This window comes from Lissotriton vulgaris, chromosome 2_1, assembly GCF_964263255.1.
Source record: "Lissotriton vulgaris chromosome 2_1, aLisVul1.2, whole genome shotgun sequence".
Lineage (NCBI taxonomy): Eukaryota > Metazoa > Chordata > Amphibia > Caudata > Salamandridae > Lissotriton > Lissotriton vulgaris.
Window position 1 is genome coordinate 631,484,377 of NC_141687.1, and position 20,403 is coordinate 631,504,779.

General features: G+C 44.6%; 1 protein-coding gene across 1 annotated transcript in view; it reads left to right on the plus strand.

Annotated features, from left to right (window-relative positions):
* The window catches only part of ELOA (elongin A), a 169,721-nt gene that overhangs the window by 110,865 nt on the left and 38,453 nt on the right, over positions 1-20,403 (plus strand). The window contains exons 7-10 of the mRNA XM_086955794.1: positions 2,034-2,131; positions 12,287-12,467; positions 13,148-13,259; positions 13,493-13,665. Of these exons, the coding sequence (XP_086811920.1) occupies positions 2,034-2,131; positions 12,287-12,467; positions 13,148-13,259; positions 13,493-13,665 (564 nt within the window). The remainder of the gene's footprint in view (positions 1-2,033; positions 2,132-12,286; positions 12,468-13,147; positions 13,260-13,492; positions 13,666-20,403) is intronic.

Consider the following 20,403-nt stretch of genomic DNA (forward strand, 5'->3'; position numbering starts at 1 on the left):
TTTCTTCACACATTTTTTTCAATTGATAAACGTGTGAGAACGCTCTGTGTACATGATTGATGCAGACACTGTTCACTGCTCTGTTGTGACTGTCTCATTGAAGTTTACTAGGAATTTACCTTATTTTTATATTGAGAATTTTGGGTGAGATACATTCAAAACAGCAACCAAAAAATATTTTTATAAGTTGGTGGTTTAGCACTGGATTTTGACCGTTTGTCTCTCCACTGCATTGATAGGAGTTTTTGTTATTGAACGCACTTGGAGACAAGGTTTTTGTGATATTGTGAGTTTGAGTGGGGGGCATCCTTGATTCCTTCTGTTATTCCCCCTTGGCTCCTGTTTGGAATAGAGAATGAGAGGAATGGGGACCAGGAATTTTCTTTCCCTGAATCAGTTGATGGCTGCTGAGTGACTCTATCCAACTATCTGTCTAACTTGACACAAGGTGATCCAGAGGAACTTGCATTATTAGCTGATGTGTGTTTGCGAACATAGTTCACAAGGGGGCTAGAACAGCATGGTTCTAGGCCAGACGTGGAGAGGAACTCTACACAGACTTGTTTAAAACCAGAGGGTAAGGGCAAGGCTAATTCCCAAGGAACCTGGGAGAGGACAAAGCAGAATGAGAATGGTAATGGTGTATCCAGGAAAGAGCGTCGTGAGAAGGGTGGACATGTGGGTTCTTCCAAAGACCAGGTGGAGACTGTTTATAAGTGCCATTAGATTAGATATTATGAAAGAGTGTCAGGTTAAAGACCCTGTATCAGCAGGACCTGTGATCACTAGTATGTTACACGTGGGTGAAGGGTTCCATGGGATCCTGTAGCGTTCAACATAGTAGTTATGGGCATCTGGGAGAAGGTTGTAGATGCTCTCAGGCACATATGGTATATACTTGCATATAAAACAGTTATGGCAGACAATAATACTAAGTCCAGAAGACGCAGGAGTCAGCAGCAAATGTTGACTTATACCTCTTACTTTCACATGCGTCATATCTGCTATGAGGATTGTCCATAACCACCAATTTACATCCCAAAACTAGACCACTAAATAAACCGGTATGGAATACCTGTCACACTGCTGGACTATTTTGAGGACTTTAATGTAGTCCACCACTGCTGGTTCCAAATATTTATACACTGACTGCTTATTTACAATCTCACAATGACACTCCAGTATGGGATGATAATAGCAATACCCATCCCAACAGATCTCTCCCCATCTCTCTCCTTTGCCAGCTCAGGACCACTATTATAGCCTGTGCAGTAACCAGCTAAGCAAACTAAAGCAATACCACAAACGAACCAGCTGAGGTGTTCAAAGCTACAGCACACTTGAAAACCATAAAACTGCACTTCTGTCTCACACTCCATCCTCCACCACATTGCTATGCCCTGTATCCCATAACCCGATAACCACATCTTTAAAGTCATCTCGCATGACGTGCTAACATGTCCCACAGAGAATCAAAACAGACAACATCCGTCCAACCACGCACCCCACACTTTGTATCATGCTGCCCATGTAGACAAGGGCTTCAGCGCTCCGCCCCATAAGGGTAGTTAGCACTATATAAATGCTGCAATACAGTACACAGAACTGAATGTTGTGTGATCCAGCTGAGACAGAAAATAAGAAAATTTAGATTTATTTTGAATGTTGCTGGAAATGTACATTTTACTAAGTAGTTACACATTTCATTTTTAATTTCAACTTCACATTTCAATGTAATATTACTTTACATGCTGTTGGGCACCTCATATAAGCAATTTGCATAGCATCACAGATGTTCTTTTGAATATATGTGTTTGGATTAAACCCTCTTTTTCTGTTTCCAAAAGTCAGATATTGGTCACTAAACTACATCTCACTGACCTGGCTACTTAATGGCCTACTTACTGAATCGTCCACCCACAAACTGCTTTATGTACTAACTTCTGACTTCTTACACAGGCCTACAAAGTAAACAAGCACTGTTCCACTAAGTAACTCGCATGTAATGATATATTTATTACTTTATTCCTTAGTAATAGAGGAAGTAGGTGGAGTCCCCTATTCCTTGCTGGAGCCTGTTTTGGAGAAGTGCACCCCTGAACAGCTCTATCGCATTGAGGAGTGTAATCATGTGAGTGCCCGAGAGAACTCTGCCTTATTCTGTACTCCCCGCCTCCTGTTCATCTTGCATGTACATACGTCCCTCACGGTTTCATGTCTTGTTTGTACCTTTCTCTATTGCTTTAACATTTCTTTCCTTTTGCCTACATACCTAATTCCCTTCTAGTTCCATGTCGGGATTTTAAGATGTCGAATTAAATACCATATATTTACAGTAAGGTAGGTTAAATTGGAGCCTTTTACATAGGCATAGGTACGCTAGAACCCTAGGCTAAAGCCCGGCCAGTTCTGAAATTATATTATTGCATCATCATCAAAAATAGTTATTTTCTGCCATAGGTGCTTGACTACTCTGTAAGTGATTACCTTATGTTGTAACCAAGCCCTTCCCTATGTAGGTATACCAGCATGGGTGATATAGTCCTAATGGGATGTATATAGATATGTAGTTACATTTAAAGAGCTTGGAACTTATTCATAATGGTACATTTACACATGAGTAAATCTTCATGGGTAAATTTACTGTTCTACTTGGTAGTAAATCTAGTGCTCTCAATTGTTCACCATTTCCGAGTTAAAGTTACATCAAAGTGCAGACCTACCCCGGAATTCTGGCGGTGGAGCATTACTGTTAACCTAATTTAGAATTAAAAATGTAATTGAATTTTTTTTTTTTTTTTTAGTATTATTTCAAAATTACCCATCTAAAGTAAAATGGTAATATGCATTTATTATGTATTGGACGTTGCTAAAATTATATGTATTTGCCACATATTGATGAAAAATATGAAATCCTTCCTCACAATATTTACCATGAATGGGCTAACATATATTCACCAGGGTGCCATTCTTAATTGGAGATCGGGCGCGCTCTCAGTTCTGCATTTGTTACAACCATACGTGTCTCTTCACAAGCATGTATTAAAATCATCAAGTTGCCCCTCGCTTGGCGCTCCTGATGTGTTGTGGAAATCTATGGCTTACCGCCACAGGAATTTGGCTCAATGGCCATCATTCCTCAGGTTCAATAACCTCCAACCGTCATATTTCTCCAAAAGCATCGGTTTTGGCAGCAGTCATTACAATTTTTTACCAATTTCCACCAAAGCTGCTGAACACTTCAGAGATTGGTGCACCGTGTATGAGGGTGAACTGGCGTATAAATACAAAACTTTCCAAAAAAGCAGGTCGGGAACCCGTAGGGTCAATCAGACTTAATTTCTCCAGAAGGTAGACTTGTTTTTGCAAACATGCCTGTTCGTGGCATGTGGGCTTCTGAATTCATATCTTAGCATAGATCGCCGCCTAGTGTTGGGTCCGGATGTTTGCACCTTGTTGTCTTGGAAGAGTCTTCGAAGTATCACGAGATAGGTGACTCCTCCCCTGGACTACAGTACGCATGGGCATCTTCTCCATCTTCAGATTGCTTTTCTCCGCCATTGGGTTCGGATGCACTTCGACAACTCCAACTTCGGGACTGAATTTTTTCCTAATTTCTAAGGCCAAAAACCTCATAAGTTCGACGGTATTGTTTCCGCTCGGTATCCCTCGACTCGACAACTCTTTCCATCCATCTCTGGTAGTCGTCGCAGGCCGTTGGGCCTTTTTGATGCCACGTGGGCCTCCCGCCGATGGAGAGGACCCCGTTCAAAAGATGCCCACAATGTCGATCAAAGTTTCCACATAGCGATAAGCATACAGTATGCAACAAGTGCCTGTCTCCGGAGCACAACGAGGAAGACTGTCCAGCTTGTGCTCAGTTCCGGTCGAAGAAAACTATCCGAAACCGAAGAGCTACTCAAGAAGAGATGCAGAGAGAGGCACCTGAACCGGAAAACATTTTAGACGACGAACATGAACTTCCAGAGGCAGCGGACTCCGACCTAGAGCTCGTCACAGTCGAAGACCAGTCGGACTCCGATGACGACATCCCACCGGGGCAAACCGTGAGCACTAAAGCCCCTACCCTGCCTCCAACTCCAGACAAGGCTCCGGTCAAAGAATCGCCAAGAGGCCTTAGCCGCGACCGAAACACTGCTTCAGAAGCCCTGCCTTCCGGCTTGGCTCCGAGGACCATTACCAAGCCTTCCGGTAGCCTGGGACCGAGCAAGACTCTTCCTAAAAAGGGCGTAGACCCAAAGACGGCCGCACAGACGAAAACGGGCCAGACACTAAAAACGTCATCGATCTGAAAAACACCGACCAGCCAAAAAAGGTCGTCGATCCGAAAAAGACTGTCGACCTGAAAAAGGGCGTTGATCCGAAAAAGCCCGTCGACCCCCAAAAAAGGTCATCGACCTGAAAAAAGGAATCAACCGAATAGTCGTCGATCCGAACACTGCCTCTGACCCGACAAAAGGCTGTCGAACCGAAAAGGGCAGTTGAACCGAAGAAAGCAGTCGACCCGAAAAAACATATCGAGCTGAAAAGGGCTGTCGACCCGAAAAAGACCGTCGAACATAAGAAGGTCGTCAAGTCGAACTAGGGCGTCGAGCCGAAAAAAGCTCAAGACAAACATAAACACAAGCAAGCAAGCAAGCGACAGATCCAAAAACATTGGTGCCGAAGCCAAGGACAGTGGAAAAAGAACTCTCCATCCTGATCCAGTGAGCCCAGACCAAAGTAGACTGTATATAGAACCTGATACAGGACATATAACAGTTTATAATAAGAACAAAAGAAGACTGGACACTGAGGCTCCTTCTCTTATTCCGCCTCTGAAAAAGGACTTTGGGACATTCCCTTCTAGACCTTTTACACCTCCTCCTTTCACTCCTGAAATGACTTATGTTCCATATTCTCCTACACCTCCACATTATGATGAGGGAGAGGACATGGGTGAAGACCCTCATCAGGATTTTATAGACCCTGATGATCCGGGAAACCAAGATCACACATGGGACGATCAGAACGACCCTAACGACCCATATGTTACACAACCCATCAAGATCCCTCCACATATCCCACAAAACCATCCCCTACTGATGACCCGGTCGCTTTTAACCAGCTAGTTGACAGAGCAGCTCAGTATCCTGGTGTAAGCATGCACACTGACCCTGTAGAGGAGGATTTCCTATCTAATACTTTCGCAACATCTGACAAGAGTATACGTACACTCCCTATGCTAAAGGGAGTACTTAAGCACGCACCAAACATCTTTAAAGACCCAGCCTGAGTGCGTGTCCTCAATCTAAGGATATCAAGGCTCAGTTACCACTAGACTCTAGTTGTTTCTAATGCCAGAAAGAGGGCAAATTCTCAAACAGGTGATGCCCCCCCCCCCTCCTGGCAAGGAGTCAAAAATCTTAGAAGCCTCAGTAAAGAGAGTGGCCTCTCGGGCAGCAAATACCTAGAGAATTGCCAATACACAAGCTCTACTAGCACGCTATGACAGAGCACACTATGATGAACTGGAAGGATTATTACAACACCTACCAGAACCCTATAAGGCAAAAACTAATGACCTAATTCAAGAAGGGAAATTCATCACTAACGCATCTATAAAATGCGCCCTTGATGCAGCCGATACAGCCGCTAGGTCTGTCAACACTAGTGTGTTGCTAAGCCGGCATGCCTGGCTACGCATCTCAGGTTTTAAAAATGAAGTACAGTCTACCATACTTAATCAACCCATTAACCAATATTTCTTGTTTGGCCCAGCAGTTGATACCATCTTAGAAAAGATGAAAAAACATACTGACACCGCAAACTCCATGGCTGCACTTCAATTTCAACAGTCTAGGGGATCCTTTCGCCGTTCCTCCTTTCGAGGCTCAGGCAGAGGCAACACATCTCAAACCTCAGCATCATTTAAAACTAATACCCAAGGCACCTTTAATAAAGGCTCCAACAGAGGAGGTTATAGAGGAAATAATAACAAAGGCAGAGGACATGGTGGTAATAACACCAGAGCCTCCACCGCCACCAAACAGTGACTTGTTCACACTCCTTCCAGACCACTTAACACCAGTCGGAGGCAGAAGAACACAATTCCTACCAGTCTGGAATGCCATTACCACAGACAGGTGGGTGAGACAAATTATCCAGTATAGTTACTGCCTGGAACTCACTTCTACTCCACCCAACATACTACCCAAACACTGTCCAATGTCCCAAGAACACATCACGATGTTACAACAAGAGGTGCTATCCATGCTAGAAAAGGGAGCCATAGAGCCCGTCCCTTTTCAACTTCAGGGCACAGGAGTATACTCTCTATACTTCCTTATTCCCAAAAAAGACAGGTCCCTCAGACCAATATTGGACCTCAAACCTCTGAACCAATATATACTTTCAGAGCATTTCCATATGATCACTCTACAACAAGTACTCCCGCTACTCCAGCAAGGTGACTTCCTCGCTACATTAGACCTCAAGGATGCATACTTAAACATACCTATACATACAGCTCACAGGAAATACCTCAGGTTCACAATAGAGCGTCGCCACTATCAATTCAAAGTTCTTCCCTTCGGGGTAACTACAGCACCAAGGGTTTTTACAAAATGCCTAGCAGTAGTAGCAGCACACCTCAGAAGGCAACACATCCATGTGTTCCCCTACCTGGACGATTGGCTCATAAAAGCCAACTCATGTGTACAGTGTGCAAACCATACGTCTCAGACAATCCAGCTACTGCACAGTCTGTGTTTTTCCATAAATTACCCCAAATCACATCTGCAGCCCTCCCACATACAGCAATATCTGGGAGCAACTATAGACACCTCCGTAGCAAAGGCATATCCAAAATCCAGCCAGGATAGCCAACATACAGTCTCTCATTCAAAGATTTCAGCCACAACACTCCCTGCCAGATAGTGTTCATGCAGCTTATAGGCATGATGGCCTCCTGCATATTCATTGTCCCTCATTCCCGGCTTCAAATGCGAACATTGTAGGAATGCCTAGCACGACAGTGGAACCAAGCTCAAGGACAACTAAAAGACCTAGTGTTGGTAGACAGTCACACTTACATCTCTCTGCAGTGGTGGAACCCACAAAACCTTTCCAAGGGGCGACTGTTCCAAGAGCCGGTTTCACAAGTAGTATTAACAGCGGACGCATCACTGACAGGTTGGGGAGCCCACCTCCTTCAATACACAGTCCAAGGTCTCTGGACAGTCAAACAAAAGACACTGCATATAAACTACTTAGAGTTACTAGCAGTATTTCTAGCAATGAAAGCCTTCCTGAAATACTTGTACAACAAGGCTGTCTTAATCCGGACGGACAACATGACAGCCATGTACTACATACAAAAACAGGGAAGGACACAATCCCCGCAGCTCTCTCACAGAGCATATGGAGGTGGGCAATTCCAAAAAACATCTTTCTCCTGGCAGAACACCTCCCAGGAATAGACGATCAGATTGCAGATCTACTAAGCCGACACAGCCAACAAATACACAAATGGGAGATTCACCCTCAAGTTCTCCAACCATTCTTCAAAAAATGGGGACATCCAGAGATAGATTTGTTTGCCACAAAAGAAAACTCAAAATGCCAGTCCTTTGTCGCCAGGTCCCCACACCCGTTGTCACAAGGCAATGCGATATGGATGAACTGGTCAGGCAGATTTGCGTACGCTTTTCCGCCAACCCCACTGATCCCATTAGTGGCACGCAAACTAAGGCAACAGTCACTCACAATGATCCTGGTTGCTCCCGCATGGGCAAGTCAGCCATGGTACACGACGTTCCTAGAACTCTCAGTAGTTCCGCACCAAAGCCTACACCTGTCGCCACAATTGCTAACACAGAACCATGGCGAAATCAGGCACCCAGATCCCAATCAGATTAACCTAGCGATCTAGCTCCTGAGGTCTTAGAGTTCGGATACCTTAACTTGCCTCCAGACTGCATGAACATTATCAAGGAAGCAAGGCGCCCCATTACTGGAGCAAGCTTCGCAGCTAAATGGAAGAAATTTGACATCTATTGTAATAATAACCAAATCAATCCATTAGATGCCTCCATCCAGAACATAATCCGTTACTTGCTACATCTTCAAAGATGTAATCTGGCATACTGATCCATAAGGCTACACCTTGCTGCTATAGCAGCATATCTTCAAAACGGGCAACACGTGTCCATGTTCAGAATACCACCTATCAAAGCTTTTATGGAAGGACTTGAAAGAATTATCCCTCCAAAGCATTCACCTTCACCAGTCTGGAACTTAAACGTAGTAATAACCAGACTTATGGGGCCACCTTTCGAACCACTCCACTCATGTGAACTACAATTCTTAACATGGAAGGTGCCATTTCTAATTGCCATTACCTCCCTCAGGCGAGTGAGTTAGCTACGAGCACTAACCATTCAGGAACCCTTCATGCAAATACACCACAATAAAGTAGTGCTTCGTACTAATCCTAAATTTATGCCAAAAGTGATATCCACTTTCCACATCAATCATTCCATAGAATTGCCAGTTTTCTTTCAAAACCCACAGTCGGTGGCTGAAAGAGCCCTACACACACTAGATGTCAAAAGAGCTCTGCTATACTACGTTGACAGAACTAAATCATTCAGAAAAACAAAGCAACTTTGTGTTGCCTTTTCTCCACAACATAAGGGTAATCCCATGTCAAAGACCCGAAAAGCCAGATGGATAGTTAAATGCATACAAATATGCTATCAAAAAGTAAAGCGCACTTAAGGGGCATCCATGGCTTTCCTAGGAAATATTCCCCTAGAAGACATATGTAGGGCGGCTACATGGTCTACCATACACACTTTCACTAAACACTACTGTGTAGACGTGCAAGCTAAGCAACAAGCTGCTGTAGGGCAGGCTGTCCTTGAAACTCTTTTTCAAACCACTGCAGCTGGTACAGGTGACCACCGCTAGAGGAGAAACTGCTATTCAGTCTATGCTAAGATATGAATTCAGCAGCCCACATGCCTCGAACGGAAAATGCTACTTACCAGTATATATCTGCTGACATTCATATTGCCCACCCTCCTCCCTGGTGCCTGTCACAGCTGCAGAGTTATCCTTTACATACATTTACATGGTCATCTCTTACTTTCCTAAACTCCATCTTTGCCACAATGATGAAAAACAATCTGAAGATGGAGAAGATGCCCATGCGCATTGTAGTTCAGGGGAGGAGTCCCCTATCTCGTGATACTTTGAAGACTCTTCCAAGACAACAAGGTGCAAACATCCGGACCCAACACTAGGCGGCGATCTATGCTAAGATATGAATGTCAGCAGCCCTACATGCCAAGAACAGATGCATACTGGTAAGTAGCATTTTCCTTCTCAGTACTTGCTGCAGTGAAGATGCTACTTTCACAGTTTCACTTAGATTTATAAAGCTGTTCTCGCATTGGAGAACTATATGTCAACATAGAGGAAGGGCTAGCTATTTAAGTTTGCAGCTGTCATACCAGCATGTACAATGTTCAGTTGGCTCCAAATGGAGGCATTCATGTATAATGGCTGGTGTTCAAAGTTGCATAAATACAATAGTAGACATTATTCTAAGAAACACAGAAATACCTGATCGTATTTGCCACATGCTGATGAAAAACATCCTTCCTCACAATATATGCCTTGAATGGGCTGCCACACATTCACCAGGGTGCCGTCCCGAATTGCAGATAGGGCCCGCTCTCAGTTCTGCTCTCGTTACAACCATGCGTGCCTCTTCACTAAGATGTAGTTAAAATCATCAAGTTACCCCTCACCTGCCGCCCATGATGTTTTGCTGAAATCTCTGCCTCCTATATCCAGATCATTATTAATAGGCATCAATGCTTTTGAAAGATTTTCCTTATTTGTTGGTTCTCTTCACTGTAAGCTAGGATGAGTCTTATCTCCTCATCCTTCAATTCATTTTCATTGGTCTCCTTTTTAGTAATTAGTTTCTCCGCTCTTTCAATTTCACCCTGTCTATCCTTTCCGAATATCTTTGTGGTGGTAACCCGTCCATTTGAAACGTCCCCAAGTCTACTGGCAGTTTTTCCCCAAAGTCTTGGTTAGTGGAAAAATTCATTTTTAGTCTTGGCTATTCCACCTAGGGGCACTTCGCAGTAGAGGTTGTGGGTGAAAGCTGGAGCCATGTAATACTGAGTTGGTGGATGTCCCTTTTCTGTGTAATGTGGCCTCAAACTTGCAGTTTTCTACATAGAAATATTTAAGAAGTTGATTAATGCATGATCGGTATATAGGAACTCCATTAAAACCAACCGTTTCAATTGCACACAGAAAGCCACCTTAGTTGAGGGACAAACTAATACAAAGTCACGTTGAAGAGAAACAAATGAAGATGTGGCTAGTTAATTCCAGGGTTGGCTTCAATAAGTACTTTGCATGTAAAGTATGTAAGATAGGCAAAAATATTAAAGAAATTAAAAATCAAAATGGACAAAGTATCCGAATCCAGCAAACGATAACACGTGAGACAACTCATGTTATATACAATCCTTGAATGCAAATGTGGTCTCAAATATCTAGTAAGTACCATTAGCCCATTCAAGAAACCAATGCTAAAGCGTATGAGAGCTATTGAAAATAGAGATCTATCTTATGCTGGAGCAAAATATCTAATGGAATACCATGAAGGTGATACTTGGAATATAATGGCATGCTATGGGATCGAACACATTGTCAAATCTGAAAGAGGGGGTGACATGATCCGATTGCTAAGACAAAGGAAGTCTCGGTACATCATAAGACTACAAACCAAACAATGATGAATAATTGCATATTCATTTGGAATAGGACTTTAAACATCAAAATAAGAAATGCTTTGTGAAGGAAAAATAAACTTTTCTCCATCTAATCTATGTAGACCCAGATTGGCCAAAAAGGAGGTCACAAGTTGATATGAACAACTAATACCTCTCATTGATGAGAAGCAGGGAAAGCTTGAGGACTAACTCAATGTGTGGTGGCCAATAATTGTGAGACCCAGGCCATATCACAATCTAGAAATGGAGTAAATCGATAAACAAGTCTGGTCATAAAAACTACCACACAACCTCACTGAGAGTGAGGCACCTTCATGAGAACTCACTTATGTGATACTACACTGTGGTTGATGGTATTTGTTTTGCTTTGGAATTTTTAACATCAGTAATGTCATGACTGCTACAGTTCCAAAAATGCTTCATTATGAGAAGGACGGGTATCAATGTTGAAATTAAGAAAGGATTACCGAGATGTGATGCTGAATAAATAAGAAATTGAAAGTCTTTCGGGTGCCGCTGACTTTTGGGAGAGTAATATGGCAAAGGAGGTCTGGCCCTTTTAACAGCTAGCACCAGCAGCATGAGCGCGCAGCACTGCAGACTGTTTGTGAAGTATAGAAGACCTTTCAAAGTCTCTTACCGACAACTGCTGCTTGTGCCGCCCTTTCAATCCTTTCAACCAAGGGCTGAAGGTTTTGATCCTTGAAGTATAAATATATATAGTTTTTAATTAAAAATAAATTTGGTTAATTTAACATTTCCAATGGAGTTCTATTTTAAGTCCCTGCCTCTATTATTTTCTGTGGGAGCATGTTGTTGTACCAGTGGCTGGCCATGTGTGGTGCTGGACTTACTCCCGGTCTAAGCTGGAGTACGTTTCTGACTATGTGGGTCCTTTTGGCTATATTATATTTAGAAGTGCTGCTTGTGAATAGTACTCTTTTTGAGGGTGGGTGCTTGTCCCTTTCTAAACCGCTTTTTAACCCTCCTTATTTCTTCCTAAGCCCCTTCCATTTATTTGAAGTATTCCACCTTTTCAAGCCACCGATCCCCCTCGTTTACTACGAAAGCTTAAGCGAAAATGTGTGGAGATCCCGCATAGAAAGGCGAAGGTAGAGACCTGTACACGTAGGTTAGCGAATAGTACAATTATATTTGTACTTTATACTAAACTTATTACGGAATGCAGTTTGTCTTTAGGCCCACTTGTGGGATTTTTGGTCAGGCTATTGAAGGGAAATAAACAGCAAACTCTACTTCCCTCTTTGCTCCCTTTCCTGCCCTCAATTGCCTATGTTTCCTTTGTCCCCACCCTCGACCTGTTCTTTCTTCAATCAACATTTTGGTTCATCTGGTGTTTTCTCCTATACCCCACACCTAACTCCTTTCGAGACCTCCTTCTCTCCCCTCACTGTACTGAATCCGTCCCTTTAGTCCAAAACGGAAGTTCTCTTCTGCCTTAGGTGCTGATAGAAGACACGGACAGGCTGTGGATGGGTCACTGTCAGCGAGACTTCAAGAAGGAGCAGGCTGAAGAGTTTGAGTCCTGGCGGGAGATGTACCTCCGCCTTCATGATGCGCGAGAGCAGAAGCTGGCCATGCTCACACAAAATATCCGTTCTGCTCATGCAAACCGGCCAAAAGGTGAGGAAGCGATGATGAGGACCCTTTCTTGAATCTGCCTGGATTCCTAAGGAAAGGGGTGGAGGTGTTGGGGGGTGCACACATGTTCTCAAAGGAGTACAAGCCATTCAGAGGCTGATTTCTCTCCCACCACCTGTTACAAGAAGCTTTTCTGGAATCGTGTGATTCCATTTCTCCTTTGGGTCCATGGCACAGCTTCAGCTTGAGGCCTTTGTCACATCTTTGTCTTTGAGGAGCCTGGCACAGGTCTGTCTATAGGGGAGGTGAGGCTAACACAGCTCTCTTTTGGGGGACTGGGATGGCACCGTTTCATCAGTGAGACTGTGCCATTACTTCCATTTTGGGACCTTTCTCCAACCTTCCTCTTTTGGAAGGTCCCTCGCAAATCTCCTTCTTTGGGAGACTTGGCATGATTCCAATAGTGAGTTGAAAGTGAGATTGAATGGCATGGGTTCTTGTATAGGAAACATCCCTGTCACTCCCCCCACTCTCTTCCCCCTCCATATTAGCCTCTCTTGAGCTAGATAAGCAATCAAGACAATGTGCAGCTCCAGAGTTATTACTGTTGCATTAAGGTGACTTTCTGCCTCACGGTTTTCAGTCTGGTGGGATGTTATGAGCCATCTGTAGCATGTTAGAAGAAGTCACAGGTTCATAAATGCTGTTATTTGTTCACGCAGGACGCCAGGCCAAAATGGCATTTGTCAATGTGGAAGCAAAGCCCCCAAGAGACGTACGGAGAAGACAAGAAAAGTTTGGAACTGGAGGGGCTGTTGTGAAGGATAAGATCAGGTGTGAGATGAGATGCTGCATTCTGTCTCAATCTTAAGCTTTTGTATTTTGGCAGCTCTGGTTATGGTGCATGTCTTGAGCCCCCTTCTTATCCACCTGTACCAGCCGCTACCCTCTTTCTGTAGCACCTCACCTTTGTATCCCCTCCAATTAATGGTATCTCATTTTTAGCTTTTTCTCCAACACTTTTTTTTCTCAATTTTTTTTTTCTCACCATCTTTTTCCCACCATAGCATAAAGCCAGCACCCTTCACCCTTGTGCGCAGCACCATTGCTCCCCCTGAAGAAAGCTATACAGAAGAACCAAGATCTTATGATGGTCCCAGCACCAGTAGTGCCTACTCCAGCAGCTCAATGGGCACTGCATCCCCTCCAATGAGTGACCCCCGAAGGCCACTTGTAAAAAGTAAGTTGTTCCAGAGCACAGTGTTTATTTTACATCTGGCAATTCACTTATTAGCAGTTTTGTTGTGTGGACCTGTTGAAGATTCACCGTCGTGCATAATTTCCTCTCTTTGGGTTTGGAAATCAAGTTACTCTATTGCCAACAGGCACGTGTATGTATGTATATGATATTTTTATAGCGCAAGCCCAGATAGAAGGCAGCTGAGTGATGTACATCTCCAAAAACAAGCATAAAGTGTACGAGTAATAAGAAAGGAAGCTGGGTTGTTGACAGTTAATTCACGGTGATGAGGTGTTCTGTAAGGAGTGGAGACTTCAACTCTACTAATTGGAGCAGTGGTGTGGCGATTAGGGATGTTGTTGATCCACATCATGAGTGCATGATGGAAAAGACCAACTTGTTTTTTGTTCGTTTTTTCAATTTTTTGAACTACAGGAGTGCCAAGAATCACCAGCGAGGGGGGAGCTTGTCTGCATGATAAGTAGAGATGCTGGTTGTGATGGAATACCTTCAGGCCAGTGGGTTCTACAGACCGTGGAATAGTTATACTGAATGGAATTTGCAAGGAAACTGTCCAGAGATAAATCCAAACAGTTAAATGTGAAACAAAACTATTAGCAGCTTCTTTTCTCTTATTTGCTACCCTTAAATAAAGAACTTTGGGATCATAAAGTCAGTACTAGACTTTCACTCTCTCTAGCACCGTATCAGAACTAACATTTCAAGATCTCCTACTGTAGGTAGGAGTGGAATTCCCTACAGTCACCACCCATTAAAATAAATGTAGGGATATTTGTGTGTACCTTGATACAAAGTTTAGACGGGGTAATTTTTCATAGAAGAGAAATTACAGGTTGCTAAAGCAATGGTCTGTCATTCTCAAAACTTAATTTAGGAATTACAATAGTGCCCAAAACACAGAATTGCACACATAATTAACATTAGGCGATGGATTGCAGGGGGCAATTATAGAGACCTTGATGTTTTCCTTTATTTTCTGTATATCACAAGTGAGCAGGGGAGGCAGTCTCGGAGGAAAGGGGGATTGTTTCAAAGATTTGGTTGTAGAAGTTCTGTCTTCACTTTCGTCTCCAAGTGAATCTTTTTTTTTTTTTTTTGATTTAAAAGATTTTCTTGAAAAATAAAAGTTGCATATACATAGGCAGTTGTTTCACAGTATATTTGTTGTCTCTTTCCCTTGGCCTGTTGCTGAAGAGAAAGGAAAAAAAAAAAAAAAAAAAAAGAGGAAAGAGAGAAGAAAAGAAAAAAGGAGGGGGGGGGGTGTCGTCAGTGTGTCTTCTTCAAGTGTTCATCAAGACGTTCCCACATGAGCTCTTTGGGGGTGTGTTCTTTCGAGAAGTTGCCTGTGATGTTGTCTGCTCCTCTTAGGAAGGTGACCCAGTTGATCCATGTCTTGAAGTTTGCTTTCGCCGTGCTCTTCCAGTTCGTTAAGATTATCTTTAGGGCAGCTGTGAGTAGCAGGTCTAGTAGATCTCTTTCTTCCCTGTTGTTTAGGTTCGTCGTTACATGCCCTGTCGCCAAGGTCACATAGTTGATAGTTAAGTCTGTTTTGAGCATGTCGTTTATGAATGCGTTTATCTGGCCCCAGAACTTCTTGACTTTGATGCATCCAAAGATGAGGTGTTCGAGTGTGCCCTCCTCTTTCTGGCAGTTCCAGCAGTCGCTTGATTCTGCTATGCCACTTTTGTGGAGTCTGGATGGGGTCCAGTATGCTCTGTGGAGTAGCCAGTATTTTGTTTGTGCCAGTTGCGGGGTGATTTTGTTTTTTGTGGCTGAACACCACATTTGCGCCTGTTCCTTTTCGTTTAGCTGTCTGCCTAGGAGTGTTGCCCATGAGTTTGTTGTCTTCTTGTTTAGAGACATGGTGGCTGGGGCAATTAGTTTGTAGATCTTCGCTGTCTGGTGGCCTGCCGAGTTTAGCATTTGCACGTACTTGACGATGCTTGGCTCCTCTCGGGTTAGGTTTGCTCTGGTTATGGCAGTTCTTATCTTTAGAAATGTGTATAGCTCTTTGTTGGGGAGGTTGTATAGTTGTTGTAAGTTTGCGAAGGTCAGCTGCCTCCCCTTAGTTTCCATTTGTTTGGGGAGGCTGATTCCCTTTTTGATCCATGTGTCGTAGTTCATCGTTGCTCCTTGATATGAAATTTTTGCGTTGAGCCAGATGGATTCCCATGTTGTGCCTCTCAGCTTCTGTGCCATTCGCCTGTCCACTCTCATCAGTGCTTCTCTGGTGTGCTTCAGTATCCTGTTTGACCATAGGGGGTGTTTGTTTGCAGTCAGTATTGCTGTTGGGTGTAGGCCTTCCAGGAGCTCTCCCTCCAGTTCTAGCCATACTGGCTTGTACTGTTGCGTTTCGTCAATCCACGCGAATCCTTGCTTGGCCAGGCAGGCTGTCTGGTAGGTTTTGAAGTTTGTCAGGTTTAGGCCTCCTAGTTCTTTCGCTAGCCTCAGTTTGGGTAGGCCTATTCGTGTTTTTTTGTTTTTCCATAGGAAGATGTTTATCATGCTGTCCAGTTTTTTGTGGAAGCTATCTGTCATTGGGAGCGGCAGCATGCTTAGCGTGTAGTTTATTGCGGGTGTTATCATCATTTTAATCGTCTCGATCCTTCCCCACCAGCTGATATATTTGGGCGACCACAGCTCTAGTCTGTCTTTAACTTTCTTTAGCAGTGAGTCCTCGTTATGCTGTACTGTGGCCGTTAGGTCTCTCCCAAACTGCAGGCCTAGGTACTTGAGTGGGCTTGTTTGCCAGGCTAGGCCGGAGCCTCCTAGTACCGATTTTGTGGTGTGGACGTTCATTGGTTTGCATTCCGATTTGTCCTTGTTGAGTTTGTACCCGGATGCCTCTGCGTATTCTCCTATTGTCTCCATTAGCGCTGTGATTGACTTTGATGGGTTGGTGGTGGTAATGAGGATGTCATCAGCGTAGGCTGCGAGTTTCACTGTTTTACCTCCGATCTTAACACCCGTTATCTCCTCATTGTCTCTTATTTTTGCAAGTAGTGGTTCTAGTGCCAGTAGGAAGAGGCCTGGTGACAGTGGGCATCCTTGCCTAGTTCCTCTCCCTAGTAGGAGTGATTCAGATGTGCTTCTGTTCACCACTATTTTAGCTCTTGGTTTGTTGTATAGGGCCATTGTCATTGCTATGTATTTTTCTCCTAATCCGAATTTTGTCATGCAGTTCCTTAGGAAGGGCCACGAGACTCTGTCAAAGGCCTTCTCCGCATCCAGTGCTATCATGACCGCCTGTTCATTGCTCTGTGTTGTGTGATTGATTAGGTGACATAGCAGCCTTGTGTTGTCTTGTGACAGCTTGTGTCTGATGTATCCCACTTGAGAGCTGTGTATGATGCTCGGTAGGATTGTATTTAGTCTGTTCGCAAGCACCTTTGCATAGATTTTGCAGTCCACGTTTATGAGCGATATGGGTCTGTAGTTTTTCGGGAATTGGGGGTCTTTACCTTCCTTGGGTATTATTGTGATGTTGGCCTCCCGCATGGTGTTTGTCATCTCACCTTTCTGTATGCAGGCGGTATAGGTATCCGATAATATTTTCTTGATTTGGGGGGCGAAGGTCTTGTAGAACCCAGTGGAGTACCCGTCTGGTCCTGGTGCTTTGTTCATTTTTAGCTGGTTGATTGCAGTTTCGATTTCTTCTTCCGTTATGTCCGCCTCTAAGGGTGCTTTCTCTTCCTCCTTGAGTTTCGGTAGATTGACTTCTTTGAGGAATGAGCGGCCGCCGTCTTTGCTCAGGTTTTTATCCTCAGAGTATAGCTCTTGATAGAACTCTCTGAAGACCTCCAGTATGCCTTTGTTTGTTGTTTGCGATTTGTTGTTTTTGTCTGTTATTGCTGCTATCGTGTGTTGTCTTTGCTTCCCTTTGAGGTAGGACGCTAGCTGTTTCCCTGCTTTGTTTGCCCTGCATAGATTTACCGACTTGAATTTTGTTAGCCACGAACCTGCTCGTTCGCTTAGGATTTTGTTCAGTTCGTACTTTTTTTTTGTGAGCGTGGTGAGTGTGTTCTTGTCTGCTATGTTTGCGCGGTGGCCTCTCTCCAGTGCTGCTGTTTCCTCTTCTATCTCTGAGATCTTTTTGTTCCTGCTTCTGTTCATCCTTGATTTGATGTTTATCAGCTTGCCCCTTAGTGTTGCTTTGAGTGCTTCCCAGATGGTGTCTTTCCCCACTTCGCCGTTGTCATTGTCTTCCAGGTAGTTCTTAAGTGCCTCCTCTACTTCTTTAACATTGTCTTTGTTCTGTAGGATGTCGTCATTTAGTCTCCACCTTCTCGTCACGCTCTCATTGTGTTTGCCGTTCAGGGTGAGGGATATGTGTGCGTGATCGGAGACGGTTATCGGGGCTATCTCCGTGTTCTCAATTAGGTGCGTGTGGTTGTTGGACATCAATATATAGTCGATCCTGCTGTAGGAGTTGTGCGGGTGTGAGTAAAAGGTGTACTCACGCGCTGTGGGATGTTGTAGCCTCCATGGGTCCGCTAGATGATGCTTGACGCATAGTTCTTTAAGGGTGTTGCTGCCTGGAGAGTTGTGGCTTGGCCTGCTTGGGTGTCTGTCCGTTGCTTGGTCCATTGTCTTGTTCAGGTCGCCAGCTACAATCAGCAGGTCCTCCTGTGGTAAATCGCAGAGTTTGCCGTCTACCATTTGCCAGAAGTCTTTGTCTTCAGAGTTTGGTCCATAGATGTTCGCCACATGTATTCGGTCAGTTCCTCTTTGGACACTTGCTATTAGCAGGCGGCCGTCCTCGTCTGTTTTTGTCTTTTGGATGGTGAGGTTGGCTTTTTTGCTTAGGATAGTTATCACGCCTCTCTTCTTTCCATTGGCAGGTGAGCATAGGATGTCGCCTATCCATCTAGCCTTGAGCAGTTTAGCCTCCTCCTCTGAGAGTTTGGTCTCCTGTAGCGTGTAGATGTCCCCCTTGAGTTTTGCCAGGTGTTCTAGTATTTTCCTGCGTTTGATTGGGTGGTTTAGGCCCTTGACGTTCATGGAGATGACCTTTAGGTTCGTGGATAGGTTCACCGGTGTTTGGTTTGTCATGGGGGTTTGTTGTTGCCGCTGGTAGTTCTGTTGTCTTCTCTTTTGGATTTAGAGATGCCTGCCTTCGTTCTCACCAGGTGACTGGGTCCCCCCCCCTGGGGGAAGAGTGAGCTGGGTTGGAGTAGGGGTAGGAAGAAGGTGTGGGAATGGGTGTAGAAAAAGGTAAGGAAAAGAAACCAAAAGTAGTTATGCATTGCGCAAATGTCCGTTATCTCGCTCGTCTTCATGCCTGCCTGTCCCCCCCGCCCCGTCTGCCCCCCCCCCTCCCCTCCCTCCCCCCTCCCTCCGCCTGTAGAAAAATGGGTGTGTGACAGCAAGGATCCTCACACTTCCCTCCCCCCCAAGTAAGTCAATGTCTCTGCAGGATATGGCAAAGGATATGGTCGCTGTTGGTCGTCATTGTCTCTCTTATCATTAACAGCGATGAGGTAGAAACGTTGGTTGGATTGTGCGTTATCGAGGTAGATTTTTGATTAAAGTTCGAGGTCAGTGGTTGTTGGGGGTGTGCTTGGGCTCTTGTCTTGTGCGTTTAGAGCTGATAAGCTGGTTTCGGACCTTGTCTCTTCCTATGTGCGTGCCCTTGGCATTGGTTTGCGTTTAGTCACGCACTTCACCCTTGTCATATGACCTCTTCTTCGGCCTCGTCTGTCGAGGCTCTCCTCTTTGCTCCTGGGCTTTGGTGTTTCATCTCTTCTGGGGTTGGTCCTTGTAGGTACCTGTGTAGGTCGTTGGGGTCGTCAAAGGTTCTGCTCCCGAGTCTGTCTGTGATCCTCAGTCTTGACGGGCCTGCGAAGGAGAAGGTGATATTTTTTTTCCGCAGGGCCTCCCGCTGGGCTAGGAAACCCTTCCTCACTTCCACCGTCAGCTTGGATAGGTCCTGCGTGATTGTTACTTTCTTCCCGTTGATCACCATTGGTTTGCCTTTCCTGGCTACCGCGAAAATTGCCTCTGTGTGGTTCTCACGTAGTGGTTTACATATGATTGGTCTTGGGGTGTTGCTGTTCGATTGTTTCTTTGCTGGGATGCGGTATGCTTTGACGAGCTCGAGCGGTCTCTCGAAAGTGAGGCCTGTTAGTTGGGGGATCATGTCCTCCAGCATCCTGGCGCACGCCCCCGGGGCGTCATTTTCCTCCTCCGGTACGCCCAGCAGTCTTATGATCCCCTTGCTACTTCTGTCATCCTGCTCGGCCATCGATCTTTGTAGGGTTGTTGTTCTTTTTATGACCAGACCTAGGTCCTTGTGTGTTATATTTGCGCGGTCTTCTAGGTTGCTAATTCTTTTTTCCGCCTCGTCTATTCTGCCATTGGCTTTACTTTGCTCAGCTCTTATTGCGATTAGTTCCATTTGTATACTGTCCACTATTTTTTTTGTTGCCTTCGCTAGGTCGTTGCCTTCTGTTATTTTCCTTAGTAGTGTGTCCAGAGTCGTTGTTTCGCTGCCCAGGTCTTCGCGCTCTTTCGCGGGTGATGCTGTCGGGTCATTTTTGTTCTTCTTTTGGGCATTTGTGACCATGCCGCCTTCCTTCCCTGCCATTACGTCAAAGCCCCTCCTGACTTGGTGTGTTTGAGGTCTTACTTCCGTTGGTTGCCGCTTTGTGGGTGTCTTTTTTTGTCCTTCGTCCTCTTTCTTCCTTTGGATCGGCCCAGTTGACAAATTGCAGTCCC